General features: G+C 33.9%; 2 protein-coding genes across 5 annotated transcripts in view; both read right to left on the bottom strand.

Moving 5' to 3' along the window:
• Nucleotides 1-17: 17 nt before the first annotated feature.
• Nucleotides 18-9,689, bottom strand: LOC105263861 (uncharacterized). 2 transcript variants are annotated; one of them, XM_011300339.1, is made up of 6 exons: nt 9,420-9,461; nt 9,180-9,347; nt 2,489-2,740; nt 1,601-1,940; nt 1,246-1,383; nt 18-1,171 (listed from the first exon to the last, which is right to left on the bottom strand). In XM_011300339.1, the coding sequence occupies exons 3-6, from the start codon at nt 2,733-2,735 to the stop codon at nt 1,051-1,053; spliced, it is 846 nt and encodes a 281-aa protein (XP_011298641.1). In that variant the 5' UTR covers nt 2,736-2,740; nt 9,180-9,347; nt 9,420-9,461; the 3' UTR covers nt 18-1,050. The 2 variants fall into 2 exon arrangements, with proteins under 2 accessions (XP_011298641.1, XP_011298642.1); XM_011300340.1 differs by having other exon boundaries at nt 2,489-2,754; nt 9,180-9,689.
• Nucleotides 9,690-11,703: 2,014 nt separating this feature from the next.
• Nucleotides 11,704-19,072, bottom strand: part of LOC105263858 (homeobox protein TGIF2) — a 33,945-nt gene continuing 26,576 nt past the window's right edge. For all 3 annotated transcript variants that reach the window (XM_011300338.1, XM_011300336.1, XM_011300337.1), the window contains exons 3-5: nt 18,702-18,937; nt 18,046-18,213; nt 11,704-17,164 (exon numbers count right to left, since the gene is read on the bottom strand). In XM_011300338.1, coding sequence (XP_011298640.1) covers nt 16,864-17,164; nt 18,046-18,213; nt 18,702-18,937 — 705 coding nt within the window. In that variant the 3' untranslated portion in view covers nt 11,704-16,863. The remainder of the gene's footprint in view (nt 17,165-18,045; nt 18,214-18,701; nt 18,938-19,072) is intronic.

Genomic DNA, 19,072 nt, shown 5'->3' with positions numbered 1-19,072 from the left:
CTTGAAAAATATCACCATCACCTGCAAATTTTTCCATTAATTTATTTTCTACCTAACAATGACACATTAATGTACAACAAAATCCTGTACAAATGAATCAACTACCAGTATCTGAACAATTGAGTAAAAAGTTTTAAACATATTATGGCAGTACGGGATATTCACATAATTATTTATACAAATGTGACATTGCTATGTGCACTGACTTAAATAACTTCACCGTAACGAATCAATAAATATAAATAAATAAATAACCGAGTGGATTGAACTGGGAATTGTTCGCTAAAGTAGTATGACATTTATCTAACATCACGTTCGGTCTCATTAAGGACAACAGTAACATTGAACCATTTTTCAGGAGACTGCTTAGATGGGTCATGATTATCTAATTACCTGAGCTTATGACCTCCCACAGAACACGGTTATATGAATAATTGCTATTTACTTCGATTGTGACAAGTTATCGTTATCTTATGTTTTTGGTTGTGTTAAATCTCTCCGTCTAGATGAGAATATTTTCATCTTCCTTCATTTGCAGAAATTTTTACTCAGTTGTGAAATGGCTCATCCCATTAATTTCCCATTAATTTCTCATTAAATTCGTCGAATTTCCCACTACCAGACAATTTAATTCTTCTTGGAAAAATTTACTAGTTTTTCTCTTATTCCCTAGCGAAACTGCAGATGTTGATAATTTCAATTCTGCAAATTTATTTCATTTCGATTTATGAATGAAAGAGTAAATCACGACCAGTCATTTGTGGTTTCCTCGTTTCAGTTGAACCAGACACCAATAATTGTTCAGTTACTCCAATAATTAATGCTGAAAACAGTAAAAATTATTCCAGGAAAGCCTCCGATCCAGAACAAGTAATTTCCAGTTTTTTCTCCTTGGAACAGATTGTTGAGATGTTTTCGCAGATCAGTGGGACAAAAAACAAGTTCTGTTGACATCCGCTTGAATGTCAATTCCCCATAATCAAATTCCACCCCTCGCCACTTCACAAGTGAATAAAATTCAATAAAAAACCTAGGATTGTTGATTAAAGTTTACATTGCTGGATTTATCGTCTGCTGTCGATTGTGCCTGTTGTCTTCCTCTCGTGAGTCGAAGAGCTCGTTAGCGTCTTCAGAGAAATCTGAATCCAAGTGATCGACATCTGCATCTTGCCTGATAAAATGATGAAGGATGAGGGTAATTGGAATTTTATTGCTCTGAGTATTTAACCAGATGGAAATGCTTACGTGTATCTATTCTCTGATGGCAGAAACAGAGACTTCGGACATTTCTTGAAGTACGGCCAGCACTCACCATGTTGTTTACCCCGATTTTCAGCTTCTACATACTCCTTGAGTAGATTAGCAAATGGTGATTTACTCGCACTAAAAATACAAAACAAATGATGAATCTCTATTAAAAAAAGACTTAAACTTTTATTAAACTTCACACACGGAGAGAAAAGTTTAATAAAAATTTATTGAAATATGGGGACAGGTGAATAAATAATTTTTAAACAGCAATATTTTATTTATCAATGATGATTATACCGCGCTCTAGTCGCGAGTGAAAAAAGATAACGAAGTTTTAGGTTTGACTCACGTGAAGAAGAGCTTGAGCATTTCTCCGATGAGACCAAAATTATTAAGTGGATGTCCTTGAACTTCGCAAATTGCCCTGAGAAGACATGCTTTACCGTCAAGTCCCATGGTGGTGAGCATGTCCTCGGCGGTGCCGTATAAAAGGGCCCGTTCTCCACCGTGAAATGCATTTTTCGGTGCTTCTTGTAAATCACGTTTGTGCAATCTTCGTTTGATGAATGATGCGATGAAGTCAGCCATCATCATGCCAGCCTGACGGCTCTTCATTCCCCTGTCGAACACAGGCGGAAGTGCCCCGTAAGGGTTTTCGTTGTCAGTTAATCCTAGCTTGTCAAAGTCAACTGCAAATAATTCAAATCATCATTAACCCGTTCATTTAGGATTATTATGAAGAGGATTTTACATGAACAAATGTATCAGTTTTATTTTACGAGATTGACTGAAATTTATAACTTATAGCTTTAAAATAAATATACGGTTTTCAGAGTTCATATATTTCATTTCATAGATTATGGAAAATAAAACAGCTTTTGGATTAATTAGAGGGAATATTTGATTAGAGTTTGTCGATGCGTGAATAATCAACAATTCCAGAGCGAAGTGGTAAACTAAGGTAAGTGTACTTTTTTTCGAGGCCAGTTTTCAGCGAATATCTCAGAATTGAACAAACATAGCAAATTTTTCGTATGAATGTTTTTTATAGAAAAAGATGGGAGCTACAAAAAAGGTATCTATGAAAATATTACTATCTGCTTTCAATTTCGAGAAATCGGCTAAAAACTGGTCTCTAAAAAATGCACGAATTCCCAAATCGATTCTCGGAGACTAGATAAATTTGTTGCAGTTAAAAAAATATTGCTTATTAATCAATAAGCAGGTTGTAAATTACTTGTGAAAGGCAGACTGATGGTCATGTTGCTGAGGAACCCGTAAGGTGGGTATCGAACAAACGGAAGTGCTATGGTAGGCGTTATCGTCATAACAGTTCCTGGAGGCAATGCTATTCGTCCATCATTCGTTAACCACAGGACTCGCTTCTGTCGATGATGAGGTTCTTTCGATTTTTCCCCATCCCGAGCCGATGATTGACAGTTCACAACCAGCAATATACTCAAAATCAGAGCCTTCCCCAACATATTGTCTAAAAAAAAAAATCTAAATTAAACCTAGAAATCATTGTTCAATTCGCAAAACGATTCTCCCATACAAATTATATTAAATATTCATACATACATCAATTAAAAAAATAAAACAACGAAAATTAATGAACAATCTCATTTAAACAATTTATCACCTGTTTAGTTTTATTATTTATGACTTATTATGACTGCTTATTTAATGAAAGCACTGATTATTTAAAATATTGGTAGTGTTTAGTAATTGACGAGATATTATTTTTTTTTAATTATCGTGTGGTTATTAGAGAATAATTATCTGATTTTCTGGTTGTAGGTTGTTATTGTTGGAAGTAATTAGTTGCAATGCCATCAAAAGTTTTGATGCTGATGTCATTAATCATGGAGGTCAACGAACCCAGTGGAAAAAGCAATAACTGAAATTTCCCTCGTTCCCAGTCATTCATAATTCCACTTAGAAAGCGTTACTGAAAGTGAATAGTCTTCGTTTTCAAACGTAAGTCCTATGGACTCTCGACTTCATCATTCTCCCTCATCATTCAGAGAACATTGAAAAAAAAATCGAGAACACGAGCGTCAGTGCAATTACCCCAAGAAAAAATCCGTAATGAAGAACTGAAGTAATCGTAACGAGATTATAAGCACAAACAATTTCTTTGTATGAAAACAAAAAATACTAAGTCACAGGAATAATAATTAACAATGTTAATCTATAATAATAATTGGTATACGATTAAATAATTTGAGAATTCCTGTTCTAGACTTTTGCATCTCTCGTTGATCTCTCAAATTATTATTTTTTTTTCTACTGTGGGGAGTAATTAGGAAATTGAGGAAGGGAATAAATAATTTTTTTCTGTCTGAATTTCCAGTTTTTCACAAAGATTGAAGATTTTTTTTGATTGGATGATTCAACAATTAATCAAGCGTCAGGCGAGTATAAAAATGGTGAATTGAGGTGAAAAACCAGTTCTTAGGATTGAAAAATTAGTAATTTTTCATTTTTCCAGGGAAATAGTTGCGACCGCGATGTCCCACTGGTTATGCCCCTGACCGAGTGACCGGTTCGCGCACGTGTTTAACAGTATACTCCCTGTTTGCAACTCAATCGTAAGTAGTAATTGCCACCCGCGACCTTCAAGACCAGACTGGAATTACCTGGAATTGATTGGAATTACCTGGAATTGATTGGAATTACCTGGTAATTCCACGGGGGCCAGGGGCTCCACCACCTGTCGCGATGTGCCCGGATTTACGTCTTTATCATCAAAATTATTGATAATATCAGATATATATTCATTGGGTATAATCAATCGGAGGTATGACGAGGCAACGGCACTGATATTCTTCCGATCCGTTACAACCAACTCTCGAGTTTTCAGAAAATTTGCCGTGTGATATAACGCGACCGTTAGATACCTCGACTGGTTATTAGTGGCGTTGATGGTGCTATGTGTCGATCGGTACATAATATTAAAGAGGACATCCTGATGTTAATATTCCAAGGGACAATCTCTGAGACCGGTGAGATGCGGACGGTGAATTTGGATTTTTTTTTTCGTGGGTTAGTTGGTGAAAATGTGGTGTCACGAAAAAATGCAACGGAAGTTGCGCGGCGGGTGACTGCGCTTGGAGGGGATACGATGCCCTCGGGCATGCGCACATGGACTATGGATGCAATCTCGAGTTGAGGTGCTCTCGCTGTCGCTGCAATTGCCCACCTTCAATTGAAACATCTCGGAAATTATTGATAATAAGGGGCATGAGTAGAAAATCAATTTATTCAATATAAAAATTCCTCATTTTTTCACGCTGCGCATGTCGATGACTTCTCAATATGCGCATCGAGATATTCAGCAAAAAATTGGCCATGTTTAAATTTAGCTTGTAGATAAATGAGAAATTCCAATCCCATTATCTCTAGAATCAATAAAATCACAATGATTATCATGCAATCGTCATTTTTTACATTAATATTGTAGTCCTTGGCATCAAATCAAATTTAGAATTCTCCGATTCCCTATTTAATGATAAAATATCAATTGCTTCTGTTGTCACATTCTTCCAAAAATTCTCAACTTCTTTTTTGGCTGTATTAATTTACGAAAGATTGAGTGGTGAAGAGGGAAAACGGGTTTGAGACGGAGTTTTGAGAGCATACGCAAAACCGTGGGCTCAATATTCACCTGATGGTGCATATGGTCTTTCCTTCCTGGTAGATATAAAAATAAACGGTGCGTGTAACGTTTTTTCGCGATTGAGATTAAATGTCTCATTTTATTTGGTTGTCGGTAACTCCTTCAGCGGCACACCGCAAGGAATTTTTATCCTGTGTTTTATCAGTTTGATTATGATTCACCTCACGTTTTAATTCTAATCCTTACGTAATTGGATGAAGAGATTTTTTATTGAGGGAGGTGAACGAGTTTAGTTACGGTTTTTGATTTACCCGCTTCCATGGTTGATAGGAATATGTCGATTTTCATAATTACGGCAATTTATGCTGCGAGTGGGAATATCTACCCAGATGTTGAAGCATTTGACTTCATGACCTAAAAACCGATAATCTCAATATATCGATAATTGCACTCGAAAGTCGTCCTCCACCAATCGATTTCAAGTCGATTTTTCATTTTTTTTTATCAAAGAAGAACGTGCACACAGTAATGAGGCGTAAGCAATTGTTCAATTAGATAAAATAATTGTTTAATATGAATTATACTAAATTAAACAGAAAATCAATCATGATATAATTATCTAGATTATATTTTTATTTAATGAGAGAAATAATAATAATGGACTCATTTTTTTCCCATTTTTTTTTGAAATTTTTATCCGATTTTTCCGCCATTTTGATCCTTGGAAAGGCAGCGACAAAATGGCGGAGGGAAATCACTTCAATTCTTCAACTTATTATATACAAAATTGAATTAGATATTCATTATTTATCAATTTGTTTACACTGTATACATCAATAATAAATATATATATACATATATATCATGTATATAAAAAAAATTTTTTAATTGTGATGAAATTCAATAGTTAATTCAATTTCAATTTCATTGCAATTTTTTCATTTTCGTCATTTTTACGAGGTAATATTCTCCGCACGTAGCCCCGTCAACTTTGGAATTAGAATAAAAACAGTTAGACTCGAATTTACATTCAATTGCAAATTGTACTGCATCGGAAGACATTTCGTATTCACAAGCTGCGATGGCGCCACGACTTCAAGTAAAGAAGAATTCATTCTATACATCAAAGAAATCCACACGGCAACGAATTCTTCCCAGAAATTCTGGCAAAAAAACTGTGGCCTCTGAAAATTCCATTGGATTGCATTCAAATTTCCCGCGTTATGACAAATCTTTGTAAAAATTCCCAGTTTTAACCGGAAATTCATCGAGTTATTGAGAAACTCCTCAACTTATTGCCATGAAATTCGCGAATTGAACTAGACGAAAAAGAAAATAAAAATTAAGACGTAATTTTTACGTTTTTTCTGCCAATTTTTATTAATTATTTTTCCGCAGACAAGTCTGACACCAACAGGAAGACAACAATGAAGCATTGACGGGGCTTTGTGTCAATCACCTATGGAATATTGATTCTGACCTGTTTACTGTTCGATTGAAACTGAATTATTGATAAGAAGACGTGACACCTAAACGATTGTTAATTTGTAGCTCAGACAGCTATTGAATTTCAATCGGTTCTTAATGATTGTCATGTGTATGCACCTGGTGTTCAAACAATACAGAAAGTTTTGAATATTCCGATTTCTGCATTAATTCATCGATCGAAAAAATTGGCACAACCGATTTTTCAAAACGAAAATCGAGAATTTCGATCACTTGCTTTTTTTATGAAAATTTATTCTTTTTTAATATAATTATAATGCATTTTTATAATGTTTTCCTTGCGTAATTTTATATCTCGGTTTTATCTGTTTGCAATAAATAATAAGTAAAAATATATAATAAATAAAAGAGATGAATAACAATAAAAATAGTCTAACGCACAAATCGGAAAAAAATTATAAATATTGCTGATTCGTAAACTATTTTTATTTCTGTCAAATTTATTGTTGATTGGAAATTTATTATTTATTCTCGTCTGCATTATTTATTGCATTTACTTAATTCCACAGGACCATTAACTGATCTCTATAATATTATACTAATGTTAATATAAATTGTTGATTTTGCGTATTTATGGTCGAATGACTTCCAAGTAGAAAGTGGATTTGACACTCTCGATACGACTCTCATCGGAAGATATCAGAGTGAATTTAGATTAATCCTATAACAGATTAAATTCGCGTGGGTGTTTATTGCTTTTGTTAGAAAGTGATTTATTCCTTAAAATTATTCCTTATATATATAATCATAATTATTTATTCATTTATTCATGAATTGTTTTTATTAATGAAAATTCATTTAAATCGTCCTAATTATTTTTATTGGATCTCTCTCTTTTTTTTTTTTATTTGTGTATTCTCTATTGGAATTAAAATTATTTTATGGGTTTTATTGATTTGTTGATTTGTTCAGTCGGCGAGGGATTAATTACGAATTCTGTTCGCGCTCGTCTGCAAACATAAAATGAAGAATGAAAATAATTTGTACATTGCAACCCGACGCATGAGCATCGAGCGTAATTTCTGTAATAACAACGTCATTTCGCAAAACTCTGCATTCGTTTATACTGGGCTACAAAAATTATTATGGTGGACGTATGGGTGTGTCGGACTTAACGATGCATAATGGTAAATTGTTTCGAATTCTTGACCCAGTGACACTTTTATTACCCTATTATTCTTATTTGATGACGTTTGAATTCCAAATTACTGTCACACTGGAGAATTAAAAAATTGTATCAATTTTTTAATTAAAATTAGCACTGCATGGACTGCTTACTAATTATTTTCAAAAGGTTGTTCTTGAGTTTAAATTAAGGAGAATAATCAAGAAATTGCGATTATTCGAATGAACTTAGGAATTATATTGATTTATCAAAAAAATTAATTTCAAGTGTAAAAGTTCTCATGTACGCATGCCCGAGGGCATCGTATCCCCTCCAAGCGCAGTCGCCGGCCGCGCAGCTTCCGTTGCGTTTTTTCGTGACACCACATTTTCACCAACTAACCAATGGAAAAAAAATCCCCAAAAAAATCTAAAAAAAAAATCCAAAAAAAATCCCAAAAAAAATCCCAAAAAAAATCAAAAAAAAAAATCCCAAAATAATCCCATGATAGTACCCACAGATGCAATATAACCCCACATCCAATTAATGAAAGAAAATTAATAACCCCTGATCCCTGACACTTCAAATTTTCCTTTCATCCTCCAATCAACTCACCACTCACAAAGAAAACTCGCAAACCGAGATGCTAGTCGACCAAGGAGTCAATCCGTCCCATTCTCGTCGTAATAATTTAATTCCATGTAACAATTCCCCGAATTATTCGATGAATAAAAAATGTCTGGCGACGAACGAGGCAAAGTGGCTGGAATGATGGACATTGCGTTCCAGTTTTGCTCGGCTTTGCACCGGGAAAAATAAAGGAAAAAAAAAAACAGGTCGCAATCGTCCATTGATACGTGCCCTGGAAGCAGAGCAATGTGCGGGACTTACCGGCATCACTTACGCATCCTCAATACTCCCGAAATTATAACTGGACCTATAAACCCGTCATTTTCTCTGTATTTCTGCGAAAAAATATTCCGCCCCAAAATTCACCAGTCATTCTCACAGTCTTCCATAAAAATTCGAATTTTGCAAAGTTTCTTCACTTATTTCTACCAAAACTATGGACATGCGTTTTATTATTAGTCAAATCAATTATCAATTTATTTTTTAAATCAATTCTCAATTAATTACAAATTCCTTTTAATTAATCAAAATTTAATCCTGTTATTTTTCCATTTAATATCTCAACTCGATAAATCACAAATCGCGTCATTTTTTATTAAATCCTTCTCTCCAGGAGTAACTGCCGATATCTTCTCCTTTTTTATATTTTTTGGAAATTTCTGGGATACATCTGGGATTGCATTTTATCATTATTTAACAACTCATTCTGACATTTTAACAAATTTTTACAACAGTGCGTCCATTTTCCTCAATTTTTCCCAAAATCACTGAGAAAATAGATGAAAAATTCCCGCGTAATAAAACCTCGTGAGATATTGAATAATAAATTTTTCGCTCGCGAATATTATCAACCGATTCTCAGAAATCTACCAAAAAACCGAAAAAATGCAAAAAAAAAAATGGAAAAGTACATGCGAATAATGATTAACTAATTTCTAATTAACCCCATGACTAATTACTTCGATAGAGGGTTGAAACATCGGGAAAGCCCGTAAAAAACATGAAAAACAAATTTGCCATGGGAATTTATGATCCTTGGCTCGTTGCACCGCTGTGTAAACTCACCTCAATAAAAGATGTTTAGTCGATAAGTAGCAGTGCAACGTGCAGAATGCAGTGTCTATGACGACGAAGAAGTAATTTTGCTGCACAGTGGTTAACCAGGACTATGGCATAATTGCTGACCGCCGGCTCGCACTTCCTCCCTATTATTTTTATTTCAAATCCTCGTGTCTAAATGAATAATTAAATTTCACTCACAAATTACGAGAGGAACACGATTGATTCTAATTAAATCACTATTACCTTTAATTAATCAGTCACTGAGTGCATTGGATTCGTTATTTCATCATTTTATCCACCCATTTTATTATTATTTATTACAATTCATAATAATTAATGAAAAAATTGTAATTAGGATTATTTACTCGGAGGAATTAATAGGGTTGATAGTTTTATTTTTTGCAATTTTTGGTTTGGCGAAATGTTGACGGTTTTTTATAATTTTGGAATGATTGTTGGTGTTGACATCAACTGATGGGAAGGACGAGGTTTTATCAGGTTCTTGCACCAAGTCGACTCTCAGACTGGACTCATCCTCTTGAAAAATCCCACTTTACCCCGGAGGATCGAACCCCCTCCTCAACCAGCGAACCGTCACGTATGTAATACATTACTTTTTTTTCTTACTCAGTGGAACGTGGTATGATTTCAATTAGGTGTATGCTTTTAATTTCTATCGATCGAGCTCCCTTTGGTTATGAATATTCAAAAACAATAGGACTAATTAAATTTTTCAATTTACAATTTTTTTTGTAATTCATATCAAATCATATTAATAAAATAATAGAAACATTTTCAAAATCGATATTTGCAATCGAATGAAAAAAAAAATTTCGACGTTCAGTTTTCGAGGAATATCTCGAAATCTAAGGGAGATACCGAAATTTCTCTCGGGGGCTTTTTTGTAGAGTGAATTGAGATTTATTAAAAAGGTATCAACGAAAATTTCACTATCTCCTTAAAATCTAGAGATATTCCTGGAAAATGTTGCTGTTATCTAATTGACTTGTCACCCTTTACCTTTTTCTGATTGGATTAGTTTGCAGAAATTTATAAAACCAATTAAATCCATAAAAAACATGTCGAGGAGGATTATTTATGTGAAAACTCTGTCATCGATTATATTTTGAGTTCACTGACCGAATTACGGAGAGGAATCTCGTAGGTTCAATCAGTCGCCCCGAAAAATGCATGGCATTATGAAGTCTCATCGTTTCTTAACGACGCATATTTCATATCCTCTGCATTCTAGATGATACCCAGATGCTGCAACCAGCAGGTGCACCGAGGAATTGTAAAACCGGCTCATGTGCCTTCATTATCAGCCACGGATTTAGGAGTTAATAAAATAATTTCACTTCCCTGATAATCACACTAAAAAAAAATATCAATTCAATGTCAAATTGATTTTTTATTCAATTAAAAAATTGAAATTTTAGGAATCCGCTATATGTAACTTGCATCTGAATAGAATTTGCAATGGAAAACAATTTTTTTTGTGAATTATTTAAATAAATAAATGGTAAAATAGCGAAATAATCACGATAATCAGTAAGTTTTCGGGGAATATCTCGAAATCTGCGAGAGATAGCACAATTTTTGTGATTACCTTTTTTGTAGATCTCATTCCATGCTATAAAAAAGGATTCAATGATAATTTCGTGATCTGTCTTCGATTCAGAGATATTCCACGAAAACTTGATAATGATTATAAATATTCCCAAAAATTGAACTTTTTTCTTTTAATTATTGCAATTACCGTTTGAGAAAAACATTTTATATTATCATATACATAATATAATACGATATACACGTATATTATCACATTATTTTCATTTTATATAATTTATTATGTATTTTTAAAAAAATATAGAGATAGAAAAAAGAAATAGATTGCTGATAAAAAAAAAGTTGACACCATTTTTTCAAAAAAGGATTTTCTCTGGTGAATGGGAGTGAATTTTATGGTGAGGCCATACATTCCGTGGCGAAGTGCATCTCAATTTGACATTTTTTTTTTAACGTACGCCTAGAGGGAATACGATATTCACGGAGAACTACGCATCCACAACGTGCAGCACATTTCTTTAAAAACTAGCGAATAAGGCGTGCGAATCATAGACCGACACTGAAACATCTTCCAGTTCGGTGGGAAATTATCTTTATGAGGTGCTGAAGGCACATGCCAAAGAATATTTTTTATATTTTCCCTGCATTTCTTACAAAATTGCAAAAGAGTCAGTAATAATTATTATTTTATCATTGACTCTCAGCCGTTGTTAATAAATTAATGATTGATTACCAAATGAATGAATTTTTATCTCCACTTCTCTGAGAATATTCTGTTACAATTAATTGAATTTCACGAACATTGAAAATTGGAGAAACTCAATACCTTTATTAAATACTGAGGTTTAAAATCTGAATTTTTAATAATTAAATCTAAAAAAAAGAGATTCAGGAAAATAAACAACAGGTGAAAACAAATGCAGAATATCCAATGAAATGAAATTCACAACATGCTTTATTGTAGGTCTGCGAATCGAATAATAATGAAATATAATACCATTACTCCTAGATTACGTTAATAATCAGCATTTCCATGATTTAAAGATCCCCCACCTCGCCTCACCCCATCAACAGCCACTTCCCTCCTGCAATTATCAATCTCGCAGTGAGGAATGGAAAAAGCCCACCTTTAAACCATGTCCTGCCCGACATAACAATTCTTGCGTAAAAATAGAGAAAAAAAAAATAATAAAAGATGAAACAAAAAAAAACAATTGTTAATAGATTACATAATTATCATTAAATTATGATTACTCAATCATTCAGAATAGCAGTGACCAAATTACGATCGTACGTTCAGTTATGGCACCTGTACATTACGTTGTAAAACTAGAAAAGAGGATTTTTTTTTTAGGGAATATGAATTATTGTCTATGCATGAATATGTCATCGAGAATTAAATCCTGCTACAGCTTTATGAACTAGTATAGTCATTGTTGAGAGCAATTTTTACATGCGGCTAGGCGCAAATTACAAGTCAGGCGTTCCTACTTGTTGCGTTTCAATCGATTTAAGTAATGATGATAAATTACCGCTTGAACAGCAATTTTTCCCTTCTATTCCGTGAATATTTCGATAATAAATGAATGCGGTGTGAATGCTGAGAGAAATTCGTATAACGTAAAGACTTACCCCCCCGCCTCTCCTCTCCTTTTTTTTTATATATTCATGAAATAATGATTGAAGTACTTGAATCCAGCTCTTTTCACTCCATCACATCACGATTAATCCTTCGAAGTTCCATTGTGGTGGAATTTTCTCTCGGATTTCCCTTGATTTTCACTGTCAATTTTTGAATAAAATTTATACCGGTATAAACAAATCTAGGGGATAACCAGGTCAACCGAAATTCCCCGACGAATCTTCTCACAGAAAACATAAAATTTTCATTGATAAATGTAACTGGATAAATTGCATTGATAAATTGATTCACTTTAGTCTCTCAGTAGTTCAGGAAGAGCATTTTAATCCTTTTTATTTCGTATCAACTATTATTTCCGCTTAAAAAGTACTTAAAACTTAATTATTAATGATTTACCAATTAATTCTAACGCTCGTAATGAATTTTAAATTAAACAAAAAGAAAAGTAATTTTTAACAAATAATTTCTCTTGATAAATCACTCAATTCACATTTTCATTAATCTGATAAATCGAGAAATTCATTTCTCTCATATTTTCTTTTTCGTTTGCGTGGAAGAGCTATAAACAAATGATAAACAAACTGTAAACAAAGGCACCCTTAAACGCATAATCTTACCCTAGCCATAGCATTCTTAATCTTTATCTCATTACGAATACAAGAGCATTGAATTCTTGAATTAATACACCCCTCTCTATTGAGTTCTTCATCCATCGAACTCTAATACGAATTTTATTCCTTATTTTTTCTGATACCTTGGAGATAAATCTTAATTAAGACACTTTGAACGCTCAAGCGGCAGTGACAACTGGTTGTTTCTTCAGGATAATCAGGCATCGAAGTGAAATCAGGTATCTCATTGGTAATTACGAAATATCTGTTCAACACGAAAAATGTCGAGTGGAATATGGAATTTTCGTAATGAGTGATTTCAGCAAAAAGCTAGAGCAATTTTTTTTTTTCAACAATTTCTCCTCAAAGCGAGATAAACGAGTAATTAACAATAATCTTCAATCACTTCAACGCACCAATAATCCATCGATAAATTCCTCCATTAATCTCCTCATTCTCAATTTTGTACGAATGTTTTAAAATCTAAGAACTCCCAATATTATACATTATTCGCCGTACGTATGAGACTCCCAATCACGTTTTCTCTCTTTATCCAAATAGTTAACAATATTGTTTTTTAACTTTAAAATTGTCCAGTAATAACATTAACAGCGTCCAAGATGACTTCATTCATTCTCCCTACTGATTATTAATTGTTCATTACGAAAATATTCGTCACTCTTGTTAAAAACGTATAAATAACCAATAGCCATCAGTCATTATCCTGTTTTTAACTTTATCTGAGCGTTTTTCTTGTTCTGTTGCCTTTTACTAATTAAGGTGGTATTTATTGAGGTCAATTATTTTCATTTTAAGTATACGACACCATGGTGACGATTGATCGTCACTCGATGATAAATGATCGATAAGTCGATGGGTTCGGGTGATTTTCATCGGTTTATCGTTCATATTGAGTTTTTCAATCGCAAATGCGAATGTTGATTGAGCCTTTTGCCCCTTTAAAAAATTGAAAATAAATTCTTAAGGCTATGTGGAACTATTCTACGACCACGACGACTGATGGTAGTAAATAAAATTACTTGAGATATTAATTTGTACATTTTTCAATTTTTCGTCGCTTTATTCGTTTTGTATCGATTTTCTCGTGGCTGGGGGAACGATCATTTTTTCAATGTCTTTTTTGTAAAAAAAATGTTGTGGTTTTTCCACTCACTCACTAATCACACTCATGTTAATGCTCGTTCACTCTTTGAAATTAATGATCAATTGATCCACAGAATTCGCGGGAATTAATTAGTTAATTACTATTAGTTAAGTAAGTCTTTGGCATTTGTACCAATCTTTCCATGATATATTTTTTTTTCGATAACGGATAACAGTTTTCTGGCATTTTTTTTTTTATTTATTTCTTTCAATTTGTATCTCACTTGATTTATCGCAACAGAAATTCTGGAGCGAAGTGGCACTCACATGACATTGAAGAGTATCTCAAGTGTAAGTGGTTTTTTTATCTAGTAATTAGTTATTGAAGAAATTAAGAAATTATGGAAGAAAATCTGTAGCTTGGAGATAAATGAGAAAAATCGACTCAACTTTTCAGTTTTTTTGGAAATAACTTCGAAACTAAAACAGGTAATGAAATTCTTGTCAGGACCTTTTTCCTGGAGCTAATTAAGAGCTACAGAAAAGGTCCTACAATATTTTCGTTATCTTCTTTAGTGTCGGAGATATTCCCGAAAAATTCACTGAAGAACTGAACTTCTGATTTTGTCACATCGCTACTGAAATCGTGTTGAGATTTTCTCCAATTTTTCCACTCCACTGCAGAATTAATCAATTCATTGGCCTCCGGATACATAAGTGCGGGTCCTGAATAGAGTAAAACGAAGAGAAATACAAAGAAAAATTTTTTTTGCAGAACTGATATGTCGAATGTGGAAAAAATGATTTTTTGTCACTAAAAATAAGGAAAAATGGAGAAGTACGAATGGAGAAGGAAATGAGGAAGTTCATTTTGAGCATCGTTCCTCTGAGGATTAATAAATCGGTGATTCTAGAGGGAATCAATCTTCTAGAGATTCAGGACTACTTCATATAATCGAAATTATGAAACTTGAAAACTCAACTCATTCAATTCAGTAATGAAGAGTAAGTTTTCGAGGGATATCTCTTTATCTAACTGAGATATGAAAAATATCGTAGGAACCTTTCTGGTAGCCCTCATTTCACTCTATAAATGAGCTCCTCACTACAATTTCTCTATCTCACTCAGATTTCGAGATAATCCTCAAAAGCTCGCCGAGGAAAGCCGACATATCACCATTAACCGCTTCGTTACTGAATTTTTTTTTAATTAATTCTCAAAAAATCTCAGTGGCAATCTGTACCGACGAAAAAATCAATGCTTTTCTGTAAAGTCGTCATCACTGAGATATTTGCATAATTACCGGGCAAAATAATTTCGACTTGGACAATATCACTTCAAGACGATTTATTATCACCGAATAAATGGAAGATAATTAATATGGCATAATGAACCTCGTAAATTCGTTGAAATCCTGCGTAAACGTTCGGTCGTGGTCATTCTATGGCGGAAATAAACCCGAGTCTTCCTAGTTGTTTGTTTGTTTTTTTTTTTTTTCATTTTTATTACAATTATCTGAGAAATTACGCACTAAATAACCGAATTACGTATAATTGTCACAATTGTTTGTATGTTCACATTAACATTCCTAATCCATAAACATTCGTTTGGATTTTAATGGTTGAGAAGGGCTCGAGGTATGAGCAATTTTTGATTGATGATTGATATCATTTGTTAATTACTGCAACCTATTCAATGGCATTTGAAAATTTCTGCGATTTTTAGTCTCATAATTGACGCTCACAAAGGCACACGTTTCTATCGAAATGTTGGGAGGGTGGAAACAATTATTTTTGATGGTTTTTCGATGTGATATCGTTATGTAAATAAAGAAAAACCAATCAACTAATCGAACTTTACATTAAGCTGTCATTTCTGGGGATATCTCTATTGAGGTTAAAGACATCCAGCAAAAATTGACGAGGAATTCATCAAATACCGATTTAACACTTGGCATCTGATTTTTCTATCTCGAGTTTCAAGAGTCTCGATAGTTTTAACGTTAATTGTGTTAATTTAGAATGGAACTCGAAGGTTAATCCCGAAAATTCAAATTTTGCTGATCTGAGAATAATAATTAATTTGGATTGGAAATTTATGAAGAGAGGGAAAAGTTGATGGAAAAAACCATAATTGGACTTTTATTAGTTTCATTAAATATCGATTTATCTGAAAACCATTGGGTTTAGAAGAAACGATCAAAAGACCTTCTCTATTCGAAAATCAATGATCAACAATAAAGTCCTCCAACGTTTTCTCCAAAAATCGACAGTTTCCAAGAAAAATCGAGAATAAAACCGGCAAATACGATCAATCTTTTTTACCACTTGAGAACTGTCAGATTTCAATGGTAGACCATGAAATGACATTTCCCCCTGAACCCCTCGGAGACATCCTCAATAATCTAAAAATCTCAACAACAATTCCCCCTCCATCTCACAAAAACTCAATTCATCTCACACATTCTCAATTTTTGTAACCACAAAACAGATAAACACGAGTGATAACGTCAAACTACCACTCCTGATAACTCGATCAGATAAAAAAAAAATAAATGAAAGAGTTCAAATGATATATTCTAACGTAATGCTCACTGAATTGCGACATCGAGGCTGGGAAAGAACGAAAAAAAAAAATGGAAGAGGGGGAGAAAAAGGCCCTCGACGTCAGAAAGTTGAGGAACGATGAGAACCAGCGAAAAATAATCCCAACAATTTCGATCAACTGTAGACATCAAAGTTGGAGATGTGACTGATGGTTTCAATCGTTGATTTCACTCATTTCTCCTTCTTTTGGTGAAATATTATGTTGAACAGTGACAGTGGCTTCACGTTCCTTCTCCTGCTGTCTGATAGCAACCGCAGCCTCCACCAGGAGATAAAGACACTTAAACTTGTCCTTGTCCTCCTCAGGTGGTGTTGGCGGTGGTGTTTCATCGCTGTGGGTGTGACTATTGCGGCTACTGAAAACTTCACCATCGTGTTTAACTTCTGGGGTTGATGATAAATGCTGGCGAGGTGCACTCCAATAGGCTGCTTCTGGGACTGATGTATCATCCTCCCTAAATATCATTTCAATTTTTTAATTATTTTACTCTTATCGATGCTAACAAAAATGTATTTTCAAAAGTATTTTGACAGTAGCAAAATGCGGATGAGGATCTTCACAGTGTTTTTCGGAAATATCTACCAAGCTGAGGCAGATAGAGATATTTTGGTATCAATCTTTTTTGTAGAGCTAACTATGAACTGCAGAAAAGGTTATTACGAAAATTTTGATATCTCCCTCAATTTCGAAGATAGTAGCGAAGTGATAAAGGGAGATAAGACTCAGACTCTTTGGACTATTCCAGTTTTTCGAGAGTATCTTCAGAACTGAGAGAGATAGTGGAATTTTTGTTAATATGTTTTTTGAAGAGTTCATTAACAGCTATGAAAAAGGTTGTTATCAAAATTTCGCTATCTCCCTTGGTTTCGGAGATATTTCGGTATAACTCAGGGAAGAACGAACTCATATCGTTCTACAATTAATAACAATTATATTTTTATCAAACAAATCGGTCTTGCAGTGAAGATTCACGTGAAAAAAAAATGTCAGAAGGCAAAGAGTTTCATGAAATCTCCATTTCAAAAGCTAAATAAAAAAAAAAAAAAAAGCTATAGGTCATATTAATCAAATTGATTCAAAAATGAAAGGAAGAATTATTTATTCAACATCTAGCTACCGAAATTGAAATAAAGCAAAAGCAAATAGCTTTAGATTTTCAAATCTCACTAATTCACGGTTTTAGATTCGCAATGAGTGGTTTATCATGTCACAATTGCGCAACTGTTATTCCATCTCCACAATACGTGTTATCAAAGACGTCTGATACTTATTCTCATAAAATTGACTTTTTTATAGATGTCCAAATATTTGAAGATGAGCAGAAAATGTACATACCCTCGTCGGGCTGGATGATCTAGTGCCTCGCCATAACTTAATTCATTCGATGGCTCAACTTTAGTTTCGGAGAATGGATAAACAATGACACTTGGCCATTGGGCTGAGGGTCGTTCCTCCTCGCTGTGAGAACTGCTCTCGTAATCGTTAGGACTGTCTTCTTCACTCCTAAAAAAAATTAATTAACGAGAATTCATTGACTGAAGCGTTATTCAAAAATGACAAAAAATTAAAAAGTCTGACAATTTTTTCTCCGCCACTAATGGCTACAGAAATAATTAAATTTTATATGAAATCGTGTATCCCCATGCTCAAAGTATCTTAATTAAGATTTATCTTCAAGCAATCAGAGGAAATAAGGAATGAAATTCGTATTAGAGTTCGAGGGATGAAGAATTCAATAGAAACTGGTGTATTAATTCAAGAATTCAATGCTCTTGTGTTAACAGGACTCAACCGGATTTTTCATTATACACTCGTTTCGTTGAGGAGTCATAAAAAAATCTCGAGCAATCTTATGCAGGTGGAAAAATCCCCTGCAAAAGCCCCCCTGCTCAAATGGCTCGTAAACACCATAATTATTGATGAAAATTATCTTATCACTGTCCCACTGAATTTTTATAGTCTCCATTGCGTAATGAGGACAAAAGACTCACCTGTACATGACGTGATCCTCATAATCGTGATCCCTACGTCTTTTAGCTGGTACACCTGGAGCAAGTGAATCCCAATCCTGATTGGCAGTTGGACTGAGTCCTGATGCCTGCTGGTGACTTCCGCCTGGCATTTTCTTACCCCTTCTTGAGATTGTGTACTGTAATGGATCGTGTCCCTCTCGTCGTATCATTTCCGGTAGAATACGACGTCTTGCGTTTATAAACCAGTTACACACCTGCAAGTCCCATAATAATAATCATTGGATTAAAAAATCTCTAAAACTGTCAGTCAATTTGAAATTATCAACACCTTATTTCTCCCTCGAATTATAAACCTCCGAAATGGGAATGAAATAAAAATTTTGAATTGA

This window comes from Fopius arisanus, unplaced genomic scaffold, assembly GCF_000806365.1.
Source record: "Fopius arisanus strain USDA-PBARC FA_bdor unplaced genomic scaffold, ASM80636v1 scaffold00017, whole genome shotgun sequence".
Taxonomy (NCBI): domain Eukaryota; kingdom Metazoa; phylum Arthropoda; class Insecta; order Hymenoptera; family Braconidae; genus Fopius; species Fopius arisanus.
This window is presented reverse-complemented; position numbering and strand designations above follow the sequence as displayed.